This window comes from Falco biarmicus, chromosome 17 (genome assembly GCF_023638135.1).
Source record: "Falco biarmicus isolate bFalBia1 chromosome 17, bFalBia1.pri, whole genome shotgun sequence".
Taxonomy (NCBI): Eukaryota; Metazoa; Chordata; class Aves; order Falconiformes; family Falconidae; genus Falco; species Falco biarmicus.
Window position 1 is genome coordinate 3450734 of NC_079304.1, and position 18398 is coordinate 3469131.

Genomic DNA, 18398 nt, shown 5'->3' on the forward strand with positions numbered 1-18398 from the left:
GGGGCCAAAAATTCAGCCCAGAGAAGGTGCTGCCATCGGGGAGTCAGACTGCCTCAGCCTTTGCTAACAAACGCAGTGGCGAGGGAAGCAAACCCTGGGCTCCAGGGCTGATGCCAAACCCCACTCATGGGGGGCTGGGGTGAACCCCCCCCCCCCGTGTCCACCATGTCACCCCATGAGACGATGCCATGGCTGGGTTGGACCCTGCGCGTTTCCAGTGCTTGGGGCTGGGGTTGAGCTGGGCAGGGACATGTGGCCACTGGGCAAGGACACGTGGCCACTGGGCAGCGTGTCCCCTTTCCCCATGGGGCCACACAGGTTGTCTGGCACCCAATGGATGCTCCGGGGCTGCCTGGGAGGTTCGGGACCTCTCTCACGTGGATAGTGGAAGCAGGGATGAATTGATGCTGCTGCTCCTGGGCAGCTGTCAGTGTCTCAGTCGTGAACCCCAAAAGCCGAGGGGCACGCTGGTGACCGGAGGGGGGATGTGTGTGGGATGTGCTCGGGTCCTGGGCAAACCAGGCTCACGCAGTTCAGGGGGAGGGGGGGCTCAGCCCTCACCCCACCAGCCGGCGGGGGGATTTTGGGGAGCGGGGCCGGGGTAGCTGCTGCCCTCCCTCCATGAGCGACCCCTGCGGCCAAGCTGCAGCACGGGGGGATTCAGCAGGTGCCAGCGCGGCCCCGGCCCCTATAAAACAGCCCCCTGAGGGGGGATGCCGGGCACTGGGGGGTGGTCTTAGGGGTGCAGAAGGAGCCGGCTGCGGGCTCCGTCCTCCCGGCTCGAAGTTGCTTTGCTCCGGCAGCGCCGGTGCTCGCTGCGCGCCGGGCTGGGGCAGGGGAAGCCGGGGGGAGCCGGTCCCCCCGCTTCTCCTCCCGCTTCTCCTCCCGCCCATCGCCGCCTTAATACCCGGCACCTCCGGCGGGGCCGCTCCGGAGGGGCCGAGGCGGGGCCGGACGCGTGGGCGAGGGGCTCGCACCGCCCGCCGGTGGCACCGGGCTGCGCCCGCCCTGCCCGCAGCCCGCCCGGGCCAGCGGCAGCGCCAGCAGCGCGGAGGCAACGCAGCGGGAGCCAAAATGCTGCTAGGTGGGTGAAACGCAACTTTCCTTCCCCGCGGGAGCTGCCGGCTGCGGGCTGCTCAGCCCTACGGCTCCCCATCCCTCCCGCTGCTCCTCACGGTTCCCTATCCTTCCCCGCTGCTCCCCACAGCTCCTCATCCCCTCCCCGCTGCTCCCCACGGCTCCCCATTCCTCCTCGCGGCCCCCGCATGGTTCCCTATCCTTCCCCCGCTGCTCCCCACGGTTCCCCATCCCTCCTCACTGCTCCCCATCTCCCCTCGCCGCTGTTCCCCACAGTTCCGCATCCCTCCCTGCTGCTCCCCATGGCTTCCTATCCATCCCCATGGCTCCCCATCCCTCTCCGCTGCTCCCCGTTCATCCCCACAGCTCCCCATCCCTCCCTGCTGCTCCCTGCTGCTGCCCGTCCCACCCCATCCACCCCCACGGCTCCCTATCCCTCCCTGCTGCTCCCCATCCACCCTCATCCCTCCCCATGGCTCCCCATCATTAATCCTCAGGAAAGCCCTTGGCGGAGCACACTGGGTGGGTTAGGGGGGCCCGGCGTTCCACTGAGACCTGGGCAGCATGCAGGGCTCTGGGTCGCGGCGGGGGCGATGGGATGGGGGTCCAATGGGGTCAAGGGCTGGGGTGCTGACCCCGCTGCTCTCCCAGTGGTGTTCCTGCCTGCACGGAGCTGATTCGAGTGTTCCTGCAGGCAGGCGGCTTTTGCTGAGTTACATGAGCTTGAGAAAACTGAAAGAAATCAAAGTACAAGTTGCTCTTTAAAGAAAAAAAATATAGCTACGTGTTTCTTGTTTTCTGGGTAGCTCTGCTAAGGTTATGGGGAGGGGGTGTCTCTTCTCCCCTTTGCAATTTTGACCAGAGTTAACAGTGAGAAATCGAGGTGGGTTATTTCCAACGAGGAAAGAGCTTCAGAAATACGTGGTGCTTGAGGAGTCTGGGCGCAGGAGCGAGGGCTGGGAACAGACTCAGCATCAAACACAAATATTGATTCACCTGTGGGGTCCTCATCCTGCTCCCATCAGGGCTTCCCACGCGAAATTACCCTCACAAAATTTTCTTCTTTCTCAGCAAATCAGCTCGTTACCATTCCCTACCGTCACCTTGCCCCAAAACCCATTTAAAGAGCTGTTCTTTTTATTTGCATCAAGGAAGCTGTTGTACCGTACACCCACAAAATGGTCCCTCCCAGCCCAGGCACACATGCAGCCAGTTTCTTCGGCTCCCAGCCTGCTAATCCTAATTACTTACGGGATTCAAGCTGAGTTTGACTCACTGCATCTTATTGATTTTTCCCAGGGCTGCAAAAAAAAGAGAAATTAAAAGGTTGCGTGCTGACACGGCTTTATTTTGCCCTTGCTCTTTGTTTGGGGGTCAACTCCAACTTGTGTTTCTGCTGCACCCGCGACGCGAATGCGTGATGTTTTTTGTGTGAAATAAGGCTGGGGGGGAGCGACCTTTGCAGAGAAGCTGGTGGGTGGTGGTGCTTGGCTGCTGGATTTGGCTGTTTTGGGCTCGTGGAGAGGAGCTGCAGCAGCAAATGGAGCGTAACGCTGCTGTCGGACCGTTTCACGTGCGGATTTGGGACTGGTAATTTTTTTTAATTTTTTTTTTTTTTGGTTGTTGTTACTGGCATTAACTTTCCAACTTGTGCTGGGCAGAGACAGGGGTCCAGCAGGTCCTCGTGGGCAGTTGTTCAGGTTGTCCCTAGGCACGTGGTGTGCACATACATGTGGGCACGCGTGTGTCTATGTGCTTCCATGCACTCGTTTTCCTCTGGTAACGTATCTCCGGCGTGTGGTGGTAGGTGCCTGTAGGAGAGCAGCCAGGCCAGGGGAACCGTGGATGATACTGAACTGGCACGGCTGCCAGGGCTCCTGCGAGGGGCTGGCATTGGTGTCATTGCAGCCTTGCCCCCCGGCTGTCTCCTGTGGAGCACTTTAATTTTTCTAATAATTTAAAACACAGCCTTTTGTCTGTGGGCTGTCTTCCCCTGTATCTCTGCAACGCGTAACACTACTCAGGATATTTATCTGTAATACTTGTCAGGCAAAACAGGTTCAAAAAAACCCCAAATACCCCAAAACCTGCTTTTAGCCCTGTGGTCTCAAATATGTAGGAAATGTACAGCCACAAAAGTTTCAATTTTGAACCCATGCTGCTGGGTGCGGTGCCAGGGTGCTGGTGACCTTGGGGCTGGAGATGTGGGACCGTGGTGCTTTGGGTGGAGAAACGTGGTGGGTGCAAGGTGGGTGTGCGGTGGCCGCTCCCTGGGAGCGTTAAAACATCCTCCCCCCGCTGGGTTTTGAACACCTCTTCCAAAAAAAGTGAGGACTCGGGGGTCACCTGGCTTCACTCCGACCCGCGGTGGGCAGCACAGGGTGGGACCACGCCTGGGTCCTGATGCTGCGGTGAGTTTGCGGTTGTTAATTGGCTGCTTAATGAGGCTTCTTGTCCTCTCTGCCATTGTGGGGGCTAATGGAGAAGGGAGACCATCCCCACTGAAAGGCTGGGTTTGGCTTCGGGGCTCCTTCGTCAGATGGTGGGACTGAGCTTTCCTGGAGGTTGTTTTGGGTGAATTTCCCTGTAAATGCAATGGTTGATTTTATGGCTGGGGGCTTGCTCTGAAAAATGTCCTGGGGAAAACATCTGTCCTCTGGTTTCAGCCATGAGACACCCAGGGGGGCGCGGGGGGCTTTGAGCTCCTCCAACAGCCTCAGCCTCCCCTTCAGAGTATTTTTAGACAAAGCTGTCATTTAATCTTGACCTCCAGTATGATGTGGGCTAGAAAATATCACTGCATTTCCAGCATCAAGCAGAGGGTACAATTCACAAAGGGTTGGTTTTTTTAGCTCATTTTTGATTACACCTGACCTCGCTGGAATAATGAGTTGCTAACAAGTATTTTGAGCAAACATGAACTCTTCTGAAGTTTCTGCAGCGATGATGCTGCTGGTGGCTGTGCTGCCGGCACCAACGCTTTGATGGTCCATTCCAGCACCGTCTGATGTCCATAAGCTGGTAATGACTTCAGGAGCTGGATATTTAACATTGCTTTTTTTTTTTTTTTTTTTTTTTTTCCCTTTTTCTGAGCGGGATGTTAGAACAAGTAGGCTGGCTGTTCCCACTCTTCTCCGAAGTGATTATATTAGCACAGCTTGGGTAGGAGTGGCGGAAATTACAGTGAAATACTAGCAGTAGGAAATAAAAATCTAATTAAAAAATAATGACAGATGTGTGTCATCCTCCAAACTCTGGGTATGACCAGCCTGGCCCCAGGGCAGCCGTGGTGGGGAGTTGTGCACTTGTGCAGCTGTCGGCACAAGCGTGACGGGTGTTGTGCTTGGGGCTCCCAGAAGATAACGTGAGCAGAAAGAAGGTGGGGGGAGGCAAGGGGTTCTGACCTTTATAAATCTTGGGGGGTAGGGATGGTGGAGAACTTGGAAATGGTTGGGGTTTGAAAGTCCTCTTGGCCCCCCAGGACTTGCACCCCTGAAGTGAGACCCTCCTGCAAGTGGGGTGATTCCCCTTTTGCCCCCCTGAGCAAAGCTGGGAGGGACTGGCTGACGCCCACATGGTTTCAGTGCGGGGGGGGCATTGGGGACAGCTGTGACACCGTCATGTGTGGTGGCTGGGGTCTCGCCACGGTGGTCTGTGTGCATCGCTCCGGCATGTCTGGGATGGCATCACTGAGAGAGGGAGGCTGCCACCAGCCTGGAGCCCGGCTCTGCCACTGAGCTGCCGGGTGGCCCCGGCCATGTCACTTGTCCTCTCCGAGCCCCTCATGGCTCTTCCCAGCTCTGCGGGGACCCCGAATCCTGGGGAAGGGTCAGCCCAGCCCCGGCTGTGTAAGGCAGGCACCTGCCTTAGGTGCTTCAATAATAGAAATAATTAATTTTCACTGCTAATGGAGGAAATGTTGCACCATGAAAAATGCGCATTGGCTTAGAGGCGATTCAAAAGACTGGTAGAGATGGGAGCCCCTTAATTTGTTCCAAATGGGTTATTTCACTGGAATGGTGAGAAAGCATCAATTTAAGTATCTTTTTTTCTCTTTTCATTTCTGCCAGTCGCTCCCTGGCCATAATGATTTGGAGTCAACTGTCATTTTTATGATTTAAACAATGCCCAGAATAAAGGCTGAACTAACGTGGGGCTCCAGTCTCCCCCCACCATACCAGAGAAGGCGGCGATGGTGGGGAGGGGCGGGCAGGGCTTTGGGGAGCAGAGCTCAGATCAGTGTTCAGCACTCGCTGCCTCCCTTCTGCTACTGCCCTGGGTCAGGATTAGCCCAGCTCATTCCCGAGCTTCTCTGTACCTGTCGCGGGGATCAGCGAGCTTTTGGCTGGGCTGCAGCAGCCCCAGCAGCGACACAGGGGCTGCTGAGCTGGTTGGGGTTTGATGGGGGCTCCGAAAGAGGGGAGAGCATCACTAAATGCTGATTTTTCAGATTATGAGCTGGCAGGTGGGGAGAGTTGGGAATGACGATCCAAGGGGAGGTGGGCTCAGTGCCTGTGGATATGGGGAGGAAAGATGCTTGATGGAGCAAGACCTGCATCCAGTTTTGCTCCTCGGGAATTGCTTCTGATACCAGTTGTGCAGGGTTAGTGCTTGCTGCAGCTCTTGGGGTGCTGGAGGCAGCTGAGCTGCCTTTCAAGGACCAGGTGCATCAGCGGGGGGGGAGCCCAAGTAGGGGGAGATTATCTTGTCTGTGCTTCTGTTCTTGCTCCTCAACAAAAGGGCTTTGCCCTTCTCGGCTGCTGCATCGTGGAGAGCAAACTGGCCCTGTCTGATCGGAGGAGTGTTAGCCCAGAGCTGGGTTCGCTGGCGGGGGAGAAATGAGCACTGTCCCCCCCTCCCCAGCCCGAGCAAATAATCGTGTTTGTGGCCATGCCCGGGAGTTTGCAGGGATGTCATCTGAGTTTATTTCAAGGCTTGTTCCCTGCCAGCTCAAGTCACGCAGCAAAAGGTTGTGACAAGGCTGTGCAGGGGAAGGAGGCAGCATGAGGCAGTGTCCTGCAAGCTGGTAGTGACTGGGGGGCACGGGGGGGGGGGGGGGGGGGGGGCGCGGCTGTGTCAGCAGCTCGGGGGGCCACCTTCTCCAGCAGCACCCCATTACCATAGCCCACTGCCCACCCAGCCCCCTCCGCAAGGAGCTGAGCTTGCCCAAGCCAGAGCCCCTGTGCCTGCAGCAGTGCTGGAAGGGCCCCCCCCGGCAGATGAGGAACAACCCCGCTGAGCATCCTGGAGATGTGCAGGAGAGCTGGGACACAGCAGGGAAATACTGGAGTCCCCAGTGTGTGCCCCATCCCCTTCCCTGAGCTGGGGCACCCTCTCCTCCCCGTGACCCTCCGGTCCCTGCAGCGATGCTGTGGAACAGCAGATCTGGCAGGAGGAGCCAGCCCTGCCTGGCCAGGCAACAGCCCCGGAGGGTTGCAGAAGTATTTTTAATTTGTCTGAGCTGACATGGTGTTGAGTGCTGTCTCCCTCGCAGAGGGACGTCTCTCTCCTACACGAGACAGCGGCTCCTTGCAGCCTGCCTTCCTCCGCCATGCACAGCAGAGATTAAATTGAACTGTCATCACCTTCGGGTGCGAGGGATGCTGCGGCGGGCAAAGCCTGGCGGTGGGGCTGGGGTGGCTCCCGAGCATCCTCCCGTGCATCCTCCTGAGCATCCTCCCGTGCATCCTCCCGTGTGTGCCCCTGCTGCTCCCATTCCCCGGGTGGTTTTGGGACCTGCTGCAGGTGGGGGTTCAGGTGCAGAAGGGGAGCAGGGACCTGCAGGGCAGTGTGCTCCTTCCCTCCCCCCAACACCCCCCCCCCTTCCCGTGCAGAGCTGACACTGCTGCTGCATGCTGGGGCCTTCCCCCCCTGTTCCCATGGGATGGGCGCCGCAGGGTGGGCAGGAGAGCCAGGGGCTGTGAGGGGATGGGGGTCTCCAGGGTCAGCAGCCTCGGAAACACCAGCATTCTGCATCCCTGCTGGAAAAGCGTGAGTCATTCCCTGGAGACTGAGAGACTGGCTTAAAGCAGAGAATGAAACTGAAATCTCATAAATATGTTTGGATTCGGGGATTTAATATTTTGGGGGGTAATATGGCTGGGGTTTCGGTCTCTTCTGTTCAGCTTCTTATAGATGCAATGGCAAACCCTCAGGGAAACGCAGCTCCCGGCCGTGGGGCTGGATGTTAGTAGTGGGTGCCAGGGTCTGGCCCCTCGGCATTCCTGGCAGGAGCCGTGTGCCTCGGGTTTGGTTTGGCTGTCAAAGGCACAGGGCTGAAATGGAAACTGTGGCTCACGGGGCATCAGCCACCCTCGTGCCACGCTGATGATAAATGTGCTCGTGCAGACAGGGCACCTGCCCGCCAAGCTCTCTAGGCATGTCACGGGGGAGAAAAATAGCAATGATCGAATCAAACCAAGACTACTGCTGCTGCATAGGAGTAAACAGAAATATTTCCATTTAAGTTCCTTTAGGAAGGGCTTCTGACATCCTGCAGGGATGCAAGGGCAGGGGTGCTTGTCAGGGTCGGGGACATCCTGTAAACACTGCCCAAAATCCACGTTAAAGCTGGAGGTTTCCAACAGGAATGTGAATTTATGGAGAAAAGGGAAAAAAGACAATTAAAAGACTATTTCATATGAAGCATTTCAGCTGTTTCCTGTAGCCTCTTGCCACAGGACCCCAGGCAGAGGCACGCAGGGCAGGAGACCAGTGGGTTCAACTGTGCCCCCTGGCACATAGCAGGCAGAGCCCCCTGGCTTCCTCCAGCACCCATGGAGTTCACCCAGTGCATCCTGGTTTCCCAGCCTTCTCCCTGGGCTGGGATCCCAGGGTCTCTATCCCTGCCACTCGACCCCTCGAAGGTGCCTGTGTTTGTCCCTGCTTCCCCCTTGCTTCTGTGAGGCTGCCAGGGTTTGGCATTAACGCGGGCAAGGATGCTCGCTGGGCACCGAGCTGGATGGCTGGTGGGGCTGGAGCTGCTCCTGGTGGGTTACCGACCCCTCCAGAGCCAGGGCCCTTTGTGAAGCCAAAGGGCACAATAATCACAGCCCCTGCCCGGGGCTGGGGCAGGGTCCCCTTACCCTGTGCTGGGGGGCGGCTGCCCATCAGCAAAATGCCCCACGGATCCCACCTGCCCCATCCCCATGGATTTCTGGCCATGCTTGGAGAGGGGCCCGACCCCGTTGCCATGGTTGGTTTGCCCAAGGGGGTTTTTGGTTCCTGCCTGGTCCCCATTGCTGCTTTTTGTGAGTGGGTTTGTTTCGCTGCTGTGGATTTTTCCTGCCTGGATCCCTTTGGCTTGTGATAATTGTAAGCAACGGCATTTGTATCTTCTGTGCTGGTGAAAGCGGAGGGGGAGGGATGGGCAGGAGCTTTTGCCAGATCCACCTGTTTTCCAGGGCTTTGCCTGGGGCTCCTTGGCATTCCCCATCCCTCTGTCCTGGGTTCGGGTGCCTCTCCCGCCAGGGCTGTGGGATCAGACTGGGCTGCTCCCTTTGGAAACCCGGGGGGGGGGAGGAAAGCAAGCGTGTTCCTGGCTGGAGACCCACTGTCCTGCCCATGGATCCCAGTTTTGGGGAGCCGAGCACTGTCGCTCCCTGCCCTGGGACCACTGACCTTTGCAATCCCGCTCCGGCTGCTGCGAACCGGGAAGATGTGGCAGCCTCTTGTCTGAAAACTGATTAAAAAGGCTAAGTCCTCTTTTCTCGCTTGTATTAGCACAAGAATAAATAGTGCATATTTTCACCCCTGGGAGCCCCATCTCTGGTTTCACTCAGCTCCTGTTAGCATTAACCCTGGGCTGAGGTGGCCGGGCAGGAATGTCCCAAGAGCAGGAAGAGCCTCTTGCCCCAGGACATGTGGCAGAGCCTTAAGAGAAGAATTCACCGGGGGGCCGCTGGTCCCCTCCCTGGTGCGGAGCCAGCCAGAGCCAGGTACAATGCAGCCCCTAATCCGAGCACATACCGTGGGGCCGCAGCCCTGGTCAATGCCTGACTCTGCGCCGGGAGCAGGTGGAGTCGGGGCCAAGAGCATCCTCCGGCACCCAGGTACCGTGTCGGGGCTGGGGAGGGGGGAAGGGTGTCCCTGCCGGGGGCTCCTGCAGGACTAGGGTGCTCTTTGGGATTTTAGTGTCCTCAGGTGCCTTGTTTGGGGGAAAGCAAAGGTGGCATAAAATCCTATTTTTGGAAGAAGTTTAGAGGCTCTAAATTTTGCCTGCATTTAGTGCTAGAAGAAGGGGGGTTTTTGGTGTGAGCGGAGCCCCCGTGCTCGCTGGGGAGCCCCAGCGCCAGGGTAGGTGCCAGGTGCCGGTCCCAGTGCTGCTCCTGCAGCTACGGACCAGGAGCAGTGTGATGGGGCTTGGGCAGGAGCTCAGTCCAGGTGTTGGCAGAGGGGCTGGGACCTGGATTTTGTAAGAGCTCGATGCCCGTGGGCAGGGCCGGGGAGAGCCGCTTTGCCCACCTGAGCTGCCCACTCACATCCTGGCTCTGCCCAGACGCAGGGATACCCACCCTGCCTGGATGCAAACGCTTTTGCAGCTTGCCCTGCTGCACGTGCTCAGCGCTCAGCCAAGGGACCCAGGGTGGGGGTTCCCCGGGGGGGACGGGGGACCATGAGCCGGTCACCCCGTGCCCATCACCATTACCCCCTTGCACCGGGGGAAGGGATCCCGGCTGGGGAGTGTGCTGGGGAGCACAGCTCTCCACGCTCCCCTTCCCCAAGAGCTGGAGCCCCCATCGCCCAGCCACTGGCCTCGCGGCCAAGCCATGGCCACCACCGCCACCACCACGAGGCCTTCCCAGTGCCTGGCCACCGCTAGTGGCCACTGCCGCCGTTGGCTGCTGGGAGCATCGGTGGAGCCAGACAGTCCTCGCAGCAAGATGGCTGCTCCCAGGCTCCCGTGAGCGCGGGGCACCCGCAGGCTTTGTTCCCGCACCCGCCGGCTTTGTTCCCGCACCCGCCGCGCTCGGGGTCACGGCAGCGCCAAGGGCCAGCGGCCCCATGCACCCAGCGGGGCTGCCGCCACGGGGCGGGTGCTGCCGCTCACTGCCTCCCACCAAGCTTTTTTAATAATTTTTATTTTATTTTATTGCTTTTGCATTGTTTGGCTGGGTTTGTTTTTGTGTTTTTAATGTCTTTCTTTTTTTTCTTTTCTTTTTTTTTTTTTTTTTTTCTTATTTAAAATACAAAAAAATCTGGGAAGTTTGCAAGCCCCCTCACCCTAAAGCTTATGGCAGCCTTTAAATGGTACGTATGTAGGGGAGGGTGGGCGTGCGGGGAGGGTGCGCAGGGCTGGGTGCTGGGGTCGCGTGCTGCTCCGCTCACCCTCCCCATGGCCGGCGTTAGGTGACCGGCAGCCAGGGCTGATGCACGGGGGCGTGAGGCTCAGGGCAGAGCGGCTCGTCCTCTTGCAAGTAAATCCTGATCCTGCTCAAACTTCCCTGCGGACGCTGCTTGGGGGAACAGCAGGCTGGTGGGGGGGGACCCTGGTGTCACCCCCGCACGCTGCCGGTCCCCGTGGCCAGCACGGCCGCAGCGGAGGGGGCTGGGGGCTGGGTGCACAGCAGGCGCTGCGGGAAGCGCCGCGGTGCTCTGCTCCATCCCACGCTCTCCCTGGCCCCGTGCTCCCCAGACACTAATTGTTCTTTTTTTTTTTTTTTTTTTTTTTTTTTTTTCTTCTTTCCAAGGTTGCTAGAGCGAGCACTGGGGGCTACATGTAGGTGGGCACGGGCACGGGTTTGGGAGCAAATGGGGTCACTGGCATGGGGGAACGGAGGAGCCGGCCCCCCAGGGCTGTGCACTGCCCTGGTTGCAGCCAGGACATGCTGAGCTCGATGCCTGCCCGGCACGGCTGTTGGGTGGTGTGGGTCTGGGGGCAGGCTGAACCACAAGCAAGGCTGTCAAAGGCGACAGGGCTGTCCCTGCAGTGGGGGCACCTTCTCCTGCCCTGGGGACAAGCCCCAAGCCTCGCCGGGGCACGGCAGGGACACTGGCACTATCCCAGCCCTGGCAGAGCCTGCATCCCTGGGGAACGTCTGATGGGTGCTGGCAACTGCAGAGGAAACATTCAGCAAGACAGATCGGGGCTTTGACTCTCACGTGGCAAGTCTGTCACAGTTTCCTAATTAACGCGCTTCCGAGGAGCCGCCGCTGTGGCCAAGCGCTCAGCGCCCGAGAAAGTGGCTGCAGCTTTGTGGGGACCTCCCGGCTGTGGGAGTTGTGCCCTGGATGCTCCGTAAGCAAGGTGTAGGACCAGGTGGGAGACCTGGCTCTGGGAAGCAAAGCAAAACCACGCTGAACAGGCTGAGAGCCGGGGGCAGCGAGAATCCCCGCGCCCCTCGCAAGCTTTGAAAATTTTGTGCTCCTCTGTGGGCAGCAAGAAAACTCCCAGCAGGGCCATGTCCTGGGGTTTCTCTCTGCCCCGTTGGAAGGATTTAATGCTGATGGTGGTCAGGGCTGAGGTTTGGACTAGCAAAGCCCTGGTCCTTCTGTCCCTGCCTCCCTGCCCTGGCAGAGCTGGCTCGCAGCTCCGGCTGGGCTGGCAGAGCGCGGGGTGGGAGCTGCCAGGGCTGGAAGCAGAAGGGTGATGCTCTGAAGACACACACGTGCCCGGTGAAATAGGACAGGGAGCCAGGACCGTGACGCGCCTGGACGGCAGCAGTGGGAAATACGGGCTCTGAGGGTCTGCACCATGCCGAGGGTTTGCACCACAGCACCCACCTCCGCAGGGTGAGGTGCTTGGTGCCTGGCCAGCACCTGGGAGATGCTGGTGCTGCCTGGTCCTGGCCAGCTCCTGCCTGGGGGCTGATGTTTTCCTCTGGGGGGGTTCCAGGACTCTAATGCTGTTTTACCATGTTGCTCTGGTTTCTGTGATGGAAGAACATAAGCGGGAGCACTGCTCCCATCTGGTGTGGCAGAAGGCTTTGGTATATCTGCTTTCCATCGGGAGGAGGACAGGGGTCCCTGAAAAGCTGGGTGCAGCCAGAAGAAACACCCAGAGCTGGGGGGGAAGGCGCACGGCTGGGGCTGGACCTGGGGGGACCAGCAAAGCAGTGAGCCAGGGCAGGCGGTTACTCCTGGGCACCCCGAGGAAAATGCTGGGGCTGAGGGTGGTCACCGCTTCCCCACCTACTGTCAGTAAAGGACGTTTCTCAGCCCCAGGGAGGGTGGCAGGGCGAAGGGAGCCCCGTGGCTGCTGTGCCGTGGCTGCTGTGCCGGTAGCTCCACCGCCAACCAGCCAGCGTCACCCAGGGCACCCTGAGGGGAACCCTTGCTCCATTTGCAACTCTGGGAGTTGGGATATTGCTCTGACGCCTGAATCATGAGGCTTTCCGCTTCTTCCTGAGGGCTGTGGTAACAGCTCTGGTCCTTGTGTGGTTTGTTCTTTAGAAAAACCCCAAGTTCCTTGTTGGTTTCTCAGCAAGTCACATGGACTGACAGGATTCCATGGCTTGCACTGCTGCTGAGTGTCCCTTTTCTTTCCTTTTTTGTCCATGTTTTGGTTCTCCCTCCTTCCCCACCTTGCGCTGGGTTCCTCCTCCTCTTCCCACCACCTTTATAGAGGCTCAGTTTGGTTTTTCAAACCAGTTCATGGAAGAATGCGAGGATTGGTCTGAGTGGGGCTTAAGTACGGGGAGGGGGTTAAGTGGATGCTTAAATACTTGAGCTACCTGGTTTAAATATGCATGTAAGTGCTTTTCAGCCCCAAGCTCCAGAGCCCTGGCTGGAGCTGGTCCTGTGCATCAGCCACCCTGGGAGGGATGCTGGGCTGAGGTGCTGATTGCGCAGGGCACAGCCCCGCTGCCACGGGACATGATGTGGCTTTGCCAGTTCCCTGGGACGGGGACAAACAAGGGAGGAATGAAAAGCCACATGTGTGCAGACGAGCACGTGGGCACTCGCCGTCAGCAGCGGGTGCTGCACCTCAAGGGGGCCAAACGCTCGTTTGCAGGTGCTTGGTCCAAAGCCACCTTTGAACCTTCCACACCTTCCCAGTATCGGCTGCAGCATGGAGGTCTGGTCCGATGGGAAGCGTGTGTGGGTGTCCCTGTGCGTACGAGAAGGAATGTGCGTGTGTGCCAGTGCCACCGCTGACACCAAGAGCTGCTGGTGACACCCGTGAGGCACATGGGGGGGGTCCCCCCATGCGGTGCTGGGGCTGTCACACAGCCCTGCCTGCCCTGAGCGCTGCTGCCGCAGCTCTTCGTTAGCAGCCGAGAATAAACGATGTGCAGAGGCTGAGGTTTGCAGAGCCCTAATCCCTTTCCCTTGTGTCTCTTTCATCTCCAGTCGGACCAGGAGAGTTGTAATAGACCTTCTTACTAAATTAAATGTAGAGGCTGCTCCTCCAAGGCACGTTTCAGTTCAACCGTAGTGTTTGATTTCCCAGCCACAGCAATATGGTGCCTCCAGGGAAAAAGCCAGCTGGGGAAACTTCCAATTCCAATAAAAAGTGTAAGCGCTATTTCAATGAGCACTGGAAGGAAGAATTTACCTGGCTGGAGTTTGACTATGAGCGGAAACTCATGTTTTGCATAGAGTGTCGGCAGGCGCTGGTGAAGAACAAGCACGGTAAAGCGGAGAACGCCTTTACCGTGGGCACGGACAACTTCCAGCGCCACGCTCTGCTGCGGCACGTCACCTCCGGCGCGCATCGCCAGGCGCTGGCGGTGAACCGGGAGCAGCTGGCTTTCGAGACCCGTGTCCACAGCCACCCGGAGCTGCGCTCGGTCATCAAGGTGGAGGTGAACCCGGCGAAGGTGGCCGTCCTCACCACTGTCTACTGGATGGCGAAGGAGGAGATCCCCGATGAGAAGTGCTCCTCGCTGCTCGACTTCCAGAAGTTCAACCTGTGCCAGGCGCTGCTGGCCTCCGAGCACAGCGAGTACTACCACCCCAGCAGCGTCAGGGAGATGCAGGTGTGTATGCGGGGCTGGGGGCTCTGCACCCACCTTTGATGGGTGCTGCATGGCTGCCTGCCCAGCTGCCTGTGCCCGCCGCGTTCGGGGCCAGGTGTCGGCACTGCCTGGCTGCAGCAGGGAGCTCCATGCTTCCCAGCGCCCCGTCAAACGTCGCCAGCACCCGCTTGGCTTTGGTTTGGATGCTGCATGTGTGAACGGGTGCCTTAAGCGTGAGCTCCCACCCCAGGGGTCCCGGTGAAGCACAGGGAGCAAGTGTGTGCTCTGCCTGGGTTATCTTTGTGGCAGGGATCGCTGGAGCCTCCCGGTGCTGGGAGCCCAGGAGGGGTGGAGCTGGGTGCCACGGCATGGGGCAGGGAGCTGGTGTCCCTGACTCAAAGGCAGAGCAGGAGCTGGGGCCGTTGGCTGCTCAGGAGCACTGAGAGCCTCTGCGTCAGCATTTGCTGATGGGCACAGCTCCATCCCTGTCCTTGGACAGGTAAGCATGCCCCGTGGCATCAGGGCACATCCATGATGTGCTTGGGACCACCAGCCCAGTCCACAAAGCCAGGCTGCACTGGGGCATGCTCTAGACCCACGGGGAGCCAGGCGATGCTCCTGTTCTCCAGGAGCTTCTGTGGCGACTGAAGGTTCCTCCACATTAAACATCAATGTGGCACTTTCCTGGTGTCATTCCCTGATTTGACAGACCAGGAGAAGGTGATGGGCTCCATCAAAGGAACCTCAGGCTCGTGGTCATGCATGTGCTTCCAGCCACACAGGGAGAGCAGGAGCATCCTCTCCCGTCTGAGCCTGCCAGGCTGCTTGGAGGATAAATTAGCACGAGCACAATTAGCACATGAGCACTGTGGGTTTCTCTGCTTTTTGCCCTCAACTGGATGATCAGAAAGATCAAGTAGCTAGAGAATTTAGAAAGGATTTTCTTAATTTTACAAATGCTTCATGCCTGTTAAAATGAAATTAAATTTTTACTGAGTCTTGGCCATTTGCCAGGCTTGTTAGATCTCTGAAGAGCCTTATTTTGCTGCAGTTAGACTAAATCTACTAATTAGATTTCTCAGCCTGAAGTGCTACTTACATCGTTCACACACACCTAGGAAGTTTTCCCTTCAAACTGGGGCGTTTGCCTGAAATGGGGGGAACTGGGTAAAGAAGAAGATGCAGCAGCTTTTGACTGCTGCTCCTGCCCGTGCTGGGCTTGTAAAACATGAACATAATTGCTGAAGTTTGAACCGAGGCGGCGAGTTGTCGGTGTCCTGCCTTGCTCCCGGCACAGGCAGGGTCTCGGGAAGCAGGCGACGGGGTGGCAGTGGCTCGGTGCTGCTGGGGGCTTCATCCCCCGGCTCTGGGCAGGGACCCTCGAGCATCTCTGCAGCTTCACCCGGTGCTTGGGCTGCAGGCCAGGAGTAGGAGACCGTATATCAGGGGAAACGACATTTCCAGCTTGTATATGTCCTCGTATGTACAGATCATGTAAGGGCTGTTCACCTCAGGACCTTGCGCCGCTTTTGGGGCGATACGAGGGCGGGAGCCTTGCAGCTTGCTCAGCGCCGGGTGCTGTGCATCTCCCGCCTGTTTTTGAAGTTCATTTGTGTTTCTCTTTCCCTCCCCGCCTGCCCTGCGCACCTCCTTTAACTGGCTCAGGCAGCGATCGCCAAAGTCCTGCACAACGAGGACAGGCACAGGATAAAAGCCTCGCCGTTTGTTGGGCTGGTGGTGGATGAGACGGTGGATGTCCTGGAGCACCGCAGCCTCGCCATGTTCACCACCACCGTCTCCCCCTGCAACGGGCAGACCTCTGCCACCTTCCTGGGGAGCTTCGAGCTGCCTGCTGGGGAGGCCTCCACGGTGGCAGGCAAGGTAGGCGAGGTGATGCGCTCCTTTGGCATCCCCACCATGAAGATCACCTGGCTCAGTGCTGACAGCACCTCACTGGTGGCCGAGCGGCTGAGCGGGGTGGGGACCGCGCTGACCTCCCTCTGCCCGCTCCTCACGGAGATGCACTGCCTGTCCCACGGGAGCTCCCTGCTGCCAGCCAAGAGCATCGTTAGCATCGAATACCTCCAGAAATACGAGACCACCGTGGATGCTGTCTACAGGCTCTACTCCAGCTTCAGGGGAGAAAGCAACGGCCTGCAGGAGCTGCGGAGTGTCCTGGACCTCTGTGAGATAGACCTCGGGAGCCCCAAAGCCATCCACTGGACTTCTATTTTCCCAGCCGTGGAAGCCATTGATTCCTCGTGGCCCACGCTGGTGCTGCTGCTGGAGAGCGAGGCGGCACAGTCGCCGGTGGCCCACGGCCTCTGTGAAGAGCTCAAGAACTTCCAGTTTGTGGCCTTCACCAAGATCCTCTTGGACGTCCTCCCCATCTTCCAGAAACTCAGCCACTTCTTCCAGATTGAGGACTTTGACCTCTCCATCCTGAAGCCCATCGTCTCCGCCACGGCTACCACCCTGCAGGCCCAGAAGAGTGCCAGCGGCCAGAACCTCCAGGAGTTCCTCAACGAGATGAACGAGCACCCACGGGATGACCGGGAGGGCGAGAGCCGCCTCTATTACAAGGGCGTTGAGTTGGCCAACTGCTCCAAGGTGCATTTGAAGCACTTTGAGCGCTTGAAGGAGAGCTACTTGGAGAGCGTGCGGGGCAACCTGCTGGACAGGTTCCCCAGCAGCATCCTGGAGGCCATCAGCTCCTTCTCGGCCATCTTCAACCCCAAGTGCTACCCTCAGTCTTTGGAGGACATTGGCAGCTACGGGGTCAGCGAGCTGAATTTCCTCCTACAGGCTTACTCCCGGGTGGTGGTGAGCGAGAGGGCCCTGAGCGATTTCCCCCTCTTCAAGCGCATCGTCTTCAGCCTCAGCCAGCTCTCCTTCAAGGACCTCTGCGTCAAGCTGGTCTACAGCAACTCTGAGATGCATGAGCTCTTCCCGGACTTTGCTGTCCTTGCAGCCATTGCCCTGGCCTTGCCTCTGGGCTCGGTCCTCGCCAAGAAGATCAGCCGGGGCCGGGAATTGCTGAAGCGTGGCCGGTCACGCCAGGCGAAGGACGAGGGGCTCTCTGACCTCATGAAGATCGCCATCGACGGGCCAGCCATCAACGAGTTTGACTTTGCGTTGGCCATCGAGTACTACGAGAGCATGAGGGAGTCCGGCTTCATCGTGGCGCAGGTGAAGTGAGTGATGCTGGCGAAGGCAGAGCCCTGCGGGCAGGGAGCTGGGTCCTGCAGGCAGCCCCCAGCACCGGCTCGACGCCACCTTTCCCCACCGATGGTCACTGCCGGGGCCGGGCAGCCGCCGCCGGTGCTTGGTGACCTGCTCCGTGCTGGGAAGAGGGGATGGGATCCTTCACAAAGCTGTGCCGGTCCCATGGCCACCCCTCCCTCATCCCCCAAACGCCCGGCTGAATTGGCCAGAATTTAAAAACTTGTGGCCACCTGAAATCCCAAAATACGATGAGGTGGTTTTTTTTTTTCAAGGGTTCGTTATTTTTTTGTTTTAGGGAGGGGAAGGCAAAACTTCTTTTGAGCTCAAATGTCACATCGCCTTTGCACAATGATACCCAGCAGCTTTTCCTTAATGCTCTGCAAAAATATCTGATTTTTGTTGTTTTGGAGCCTCAAGAATGAATTCAGAAAAAGCAGTGCATCTTTCTAGCTCCGCGGCAAGCCCCAAAATGCCTGGTGGTGTCTTGTTGGTATTCCTTGCGCACAGCACAAAATATTTTTAGCAGTGGCATCAAGTCATGATCATTTCAAGAGCAAGAGATTTAGAGAATGATACTGTAATCATCGAGGAAATAGTAACTTTAAAATGCATCAATATGTATATATGTGTATGTGTATATATATAAAAATATATATATAAGTATATATATTAAAAAGGTCTATCTTAATTTTCCTAGTGTTTAAAATACAAAGATATCTAAAAGGACTTTTTTTTTTTTTTTTTTTTTTTGCAATGACAGAATAAATTATAAGCAGGGAGCCAAAAATAATAAGTAGTGAACTCCTGGTCTTTCCAAAATGTCATCACGTACCTACGTTCCCTTTGCACCCTGAGCTCTTTGCAACCTTGCAACCAAAGAAAGAGCCTTTTACCATCTGCTTTTGGGACAGATGTGAGTTGTTTAGCCCGTGGTTTTCCTTTGAAGCATTCCTTTTACCCCGCGGCGAGCGATGCTTCGGGGACCTGGAGCGGGCAGGGGCTGGGGCTCCTCCGCCACCGGCGTCAGGGTGCGCGAGCACAGTGGCGAGCGGGGCGGTGGTGCTGTGTGGCACGGCCGGGGGTTATGGGGCTTCTCTGGTTTGAACTCAGAGGGATGTTTTCTTGGGGTGGGGGAGAAGACCCTCCTTGACCGGTTTTAATCTGCAATAAAGCCAACGCAGCAGCCTGAAGCATCAC

The 18398-nt window shown here is 57.8% G+C and overlaps 2 protein-coding genes across 4 annotated transcripts in view; both read left to right on the forward strand.

Moving 5' to 3' along the window:
* ZNF385C (zinc finger protein 385C) overlaps nucleotides 1-18398 on the forward strand; it is an 80981-nt gene that overhangs the window by 43082 nt on the left and 19501 nt on the right. The gene's annotated exons all lie outside the window — the stretch shown is intronic.
* C17H17orf113 (chromosome 17 C17orf113 homolog) lies at nucleotides 695-18298 on the forward strand. 2 transcript variants are annotated; one of them, XM_056362384.1, is made up of 3 exons: nucleotides 695-1084; nucleotides 13369-13997; nucleotides 15642-18298. In XM_056362384.1, exons 2-3 carry the CDS (start codon nucleotides 13479-13481, stop codon nucleotides 17172-17174), a joined length of 2052 nt encoding a protein of 683 aa, XP_056218359.1. In that variant the 5' UTR covers nucleotides 695-1084; nucleotides 13369-13478; the 3' UTR covers nucleotides 17175-18298. The 2 variants fall into 2 exon arrangements, with proteins under 2 accessions (XP_056218359.1, XP_056218358.1); XM_056362383.1 differs by lacking the exon at nucleotides 695-1084 and adding an exon at nucleotides 10211-10326.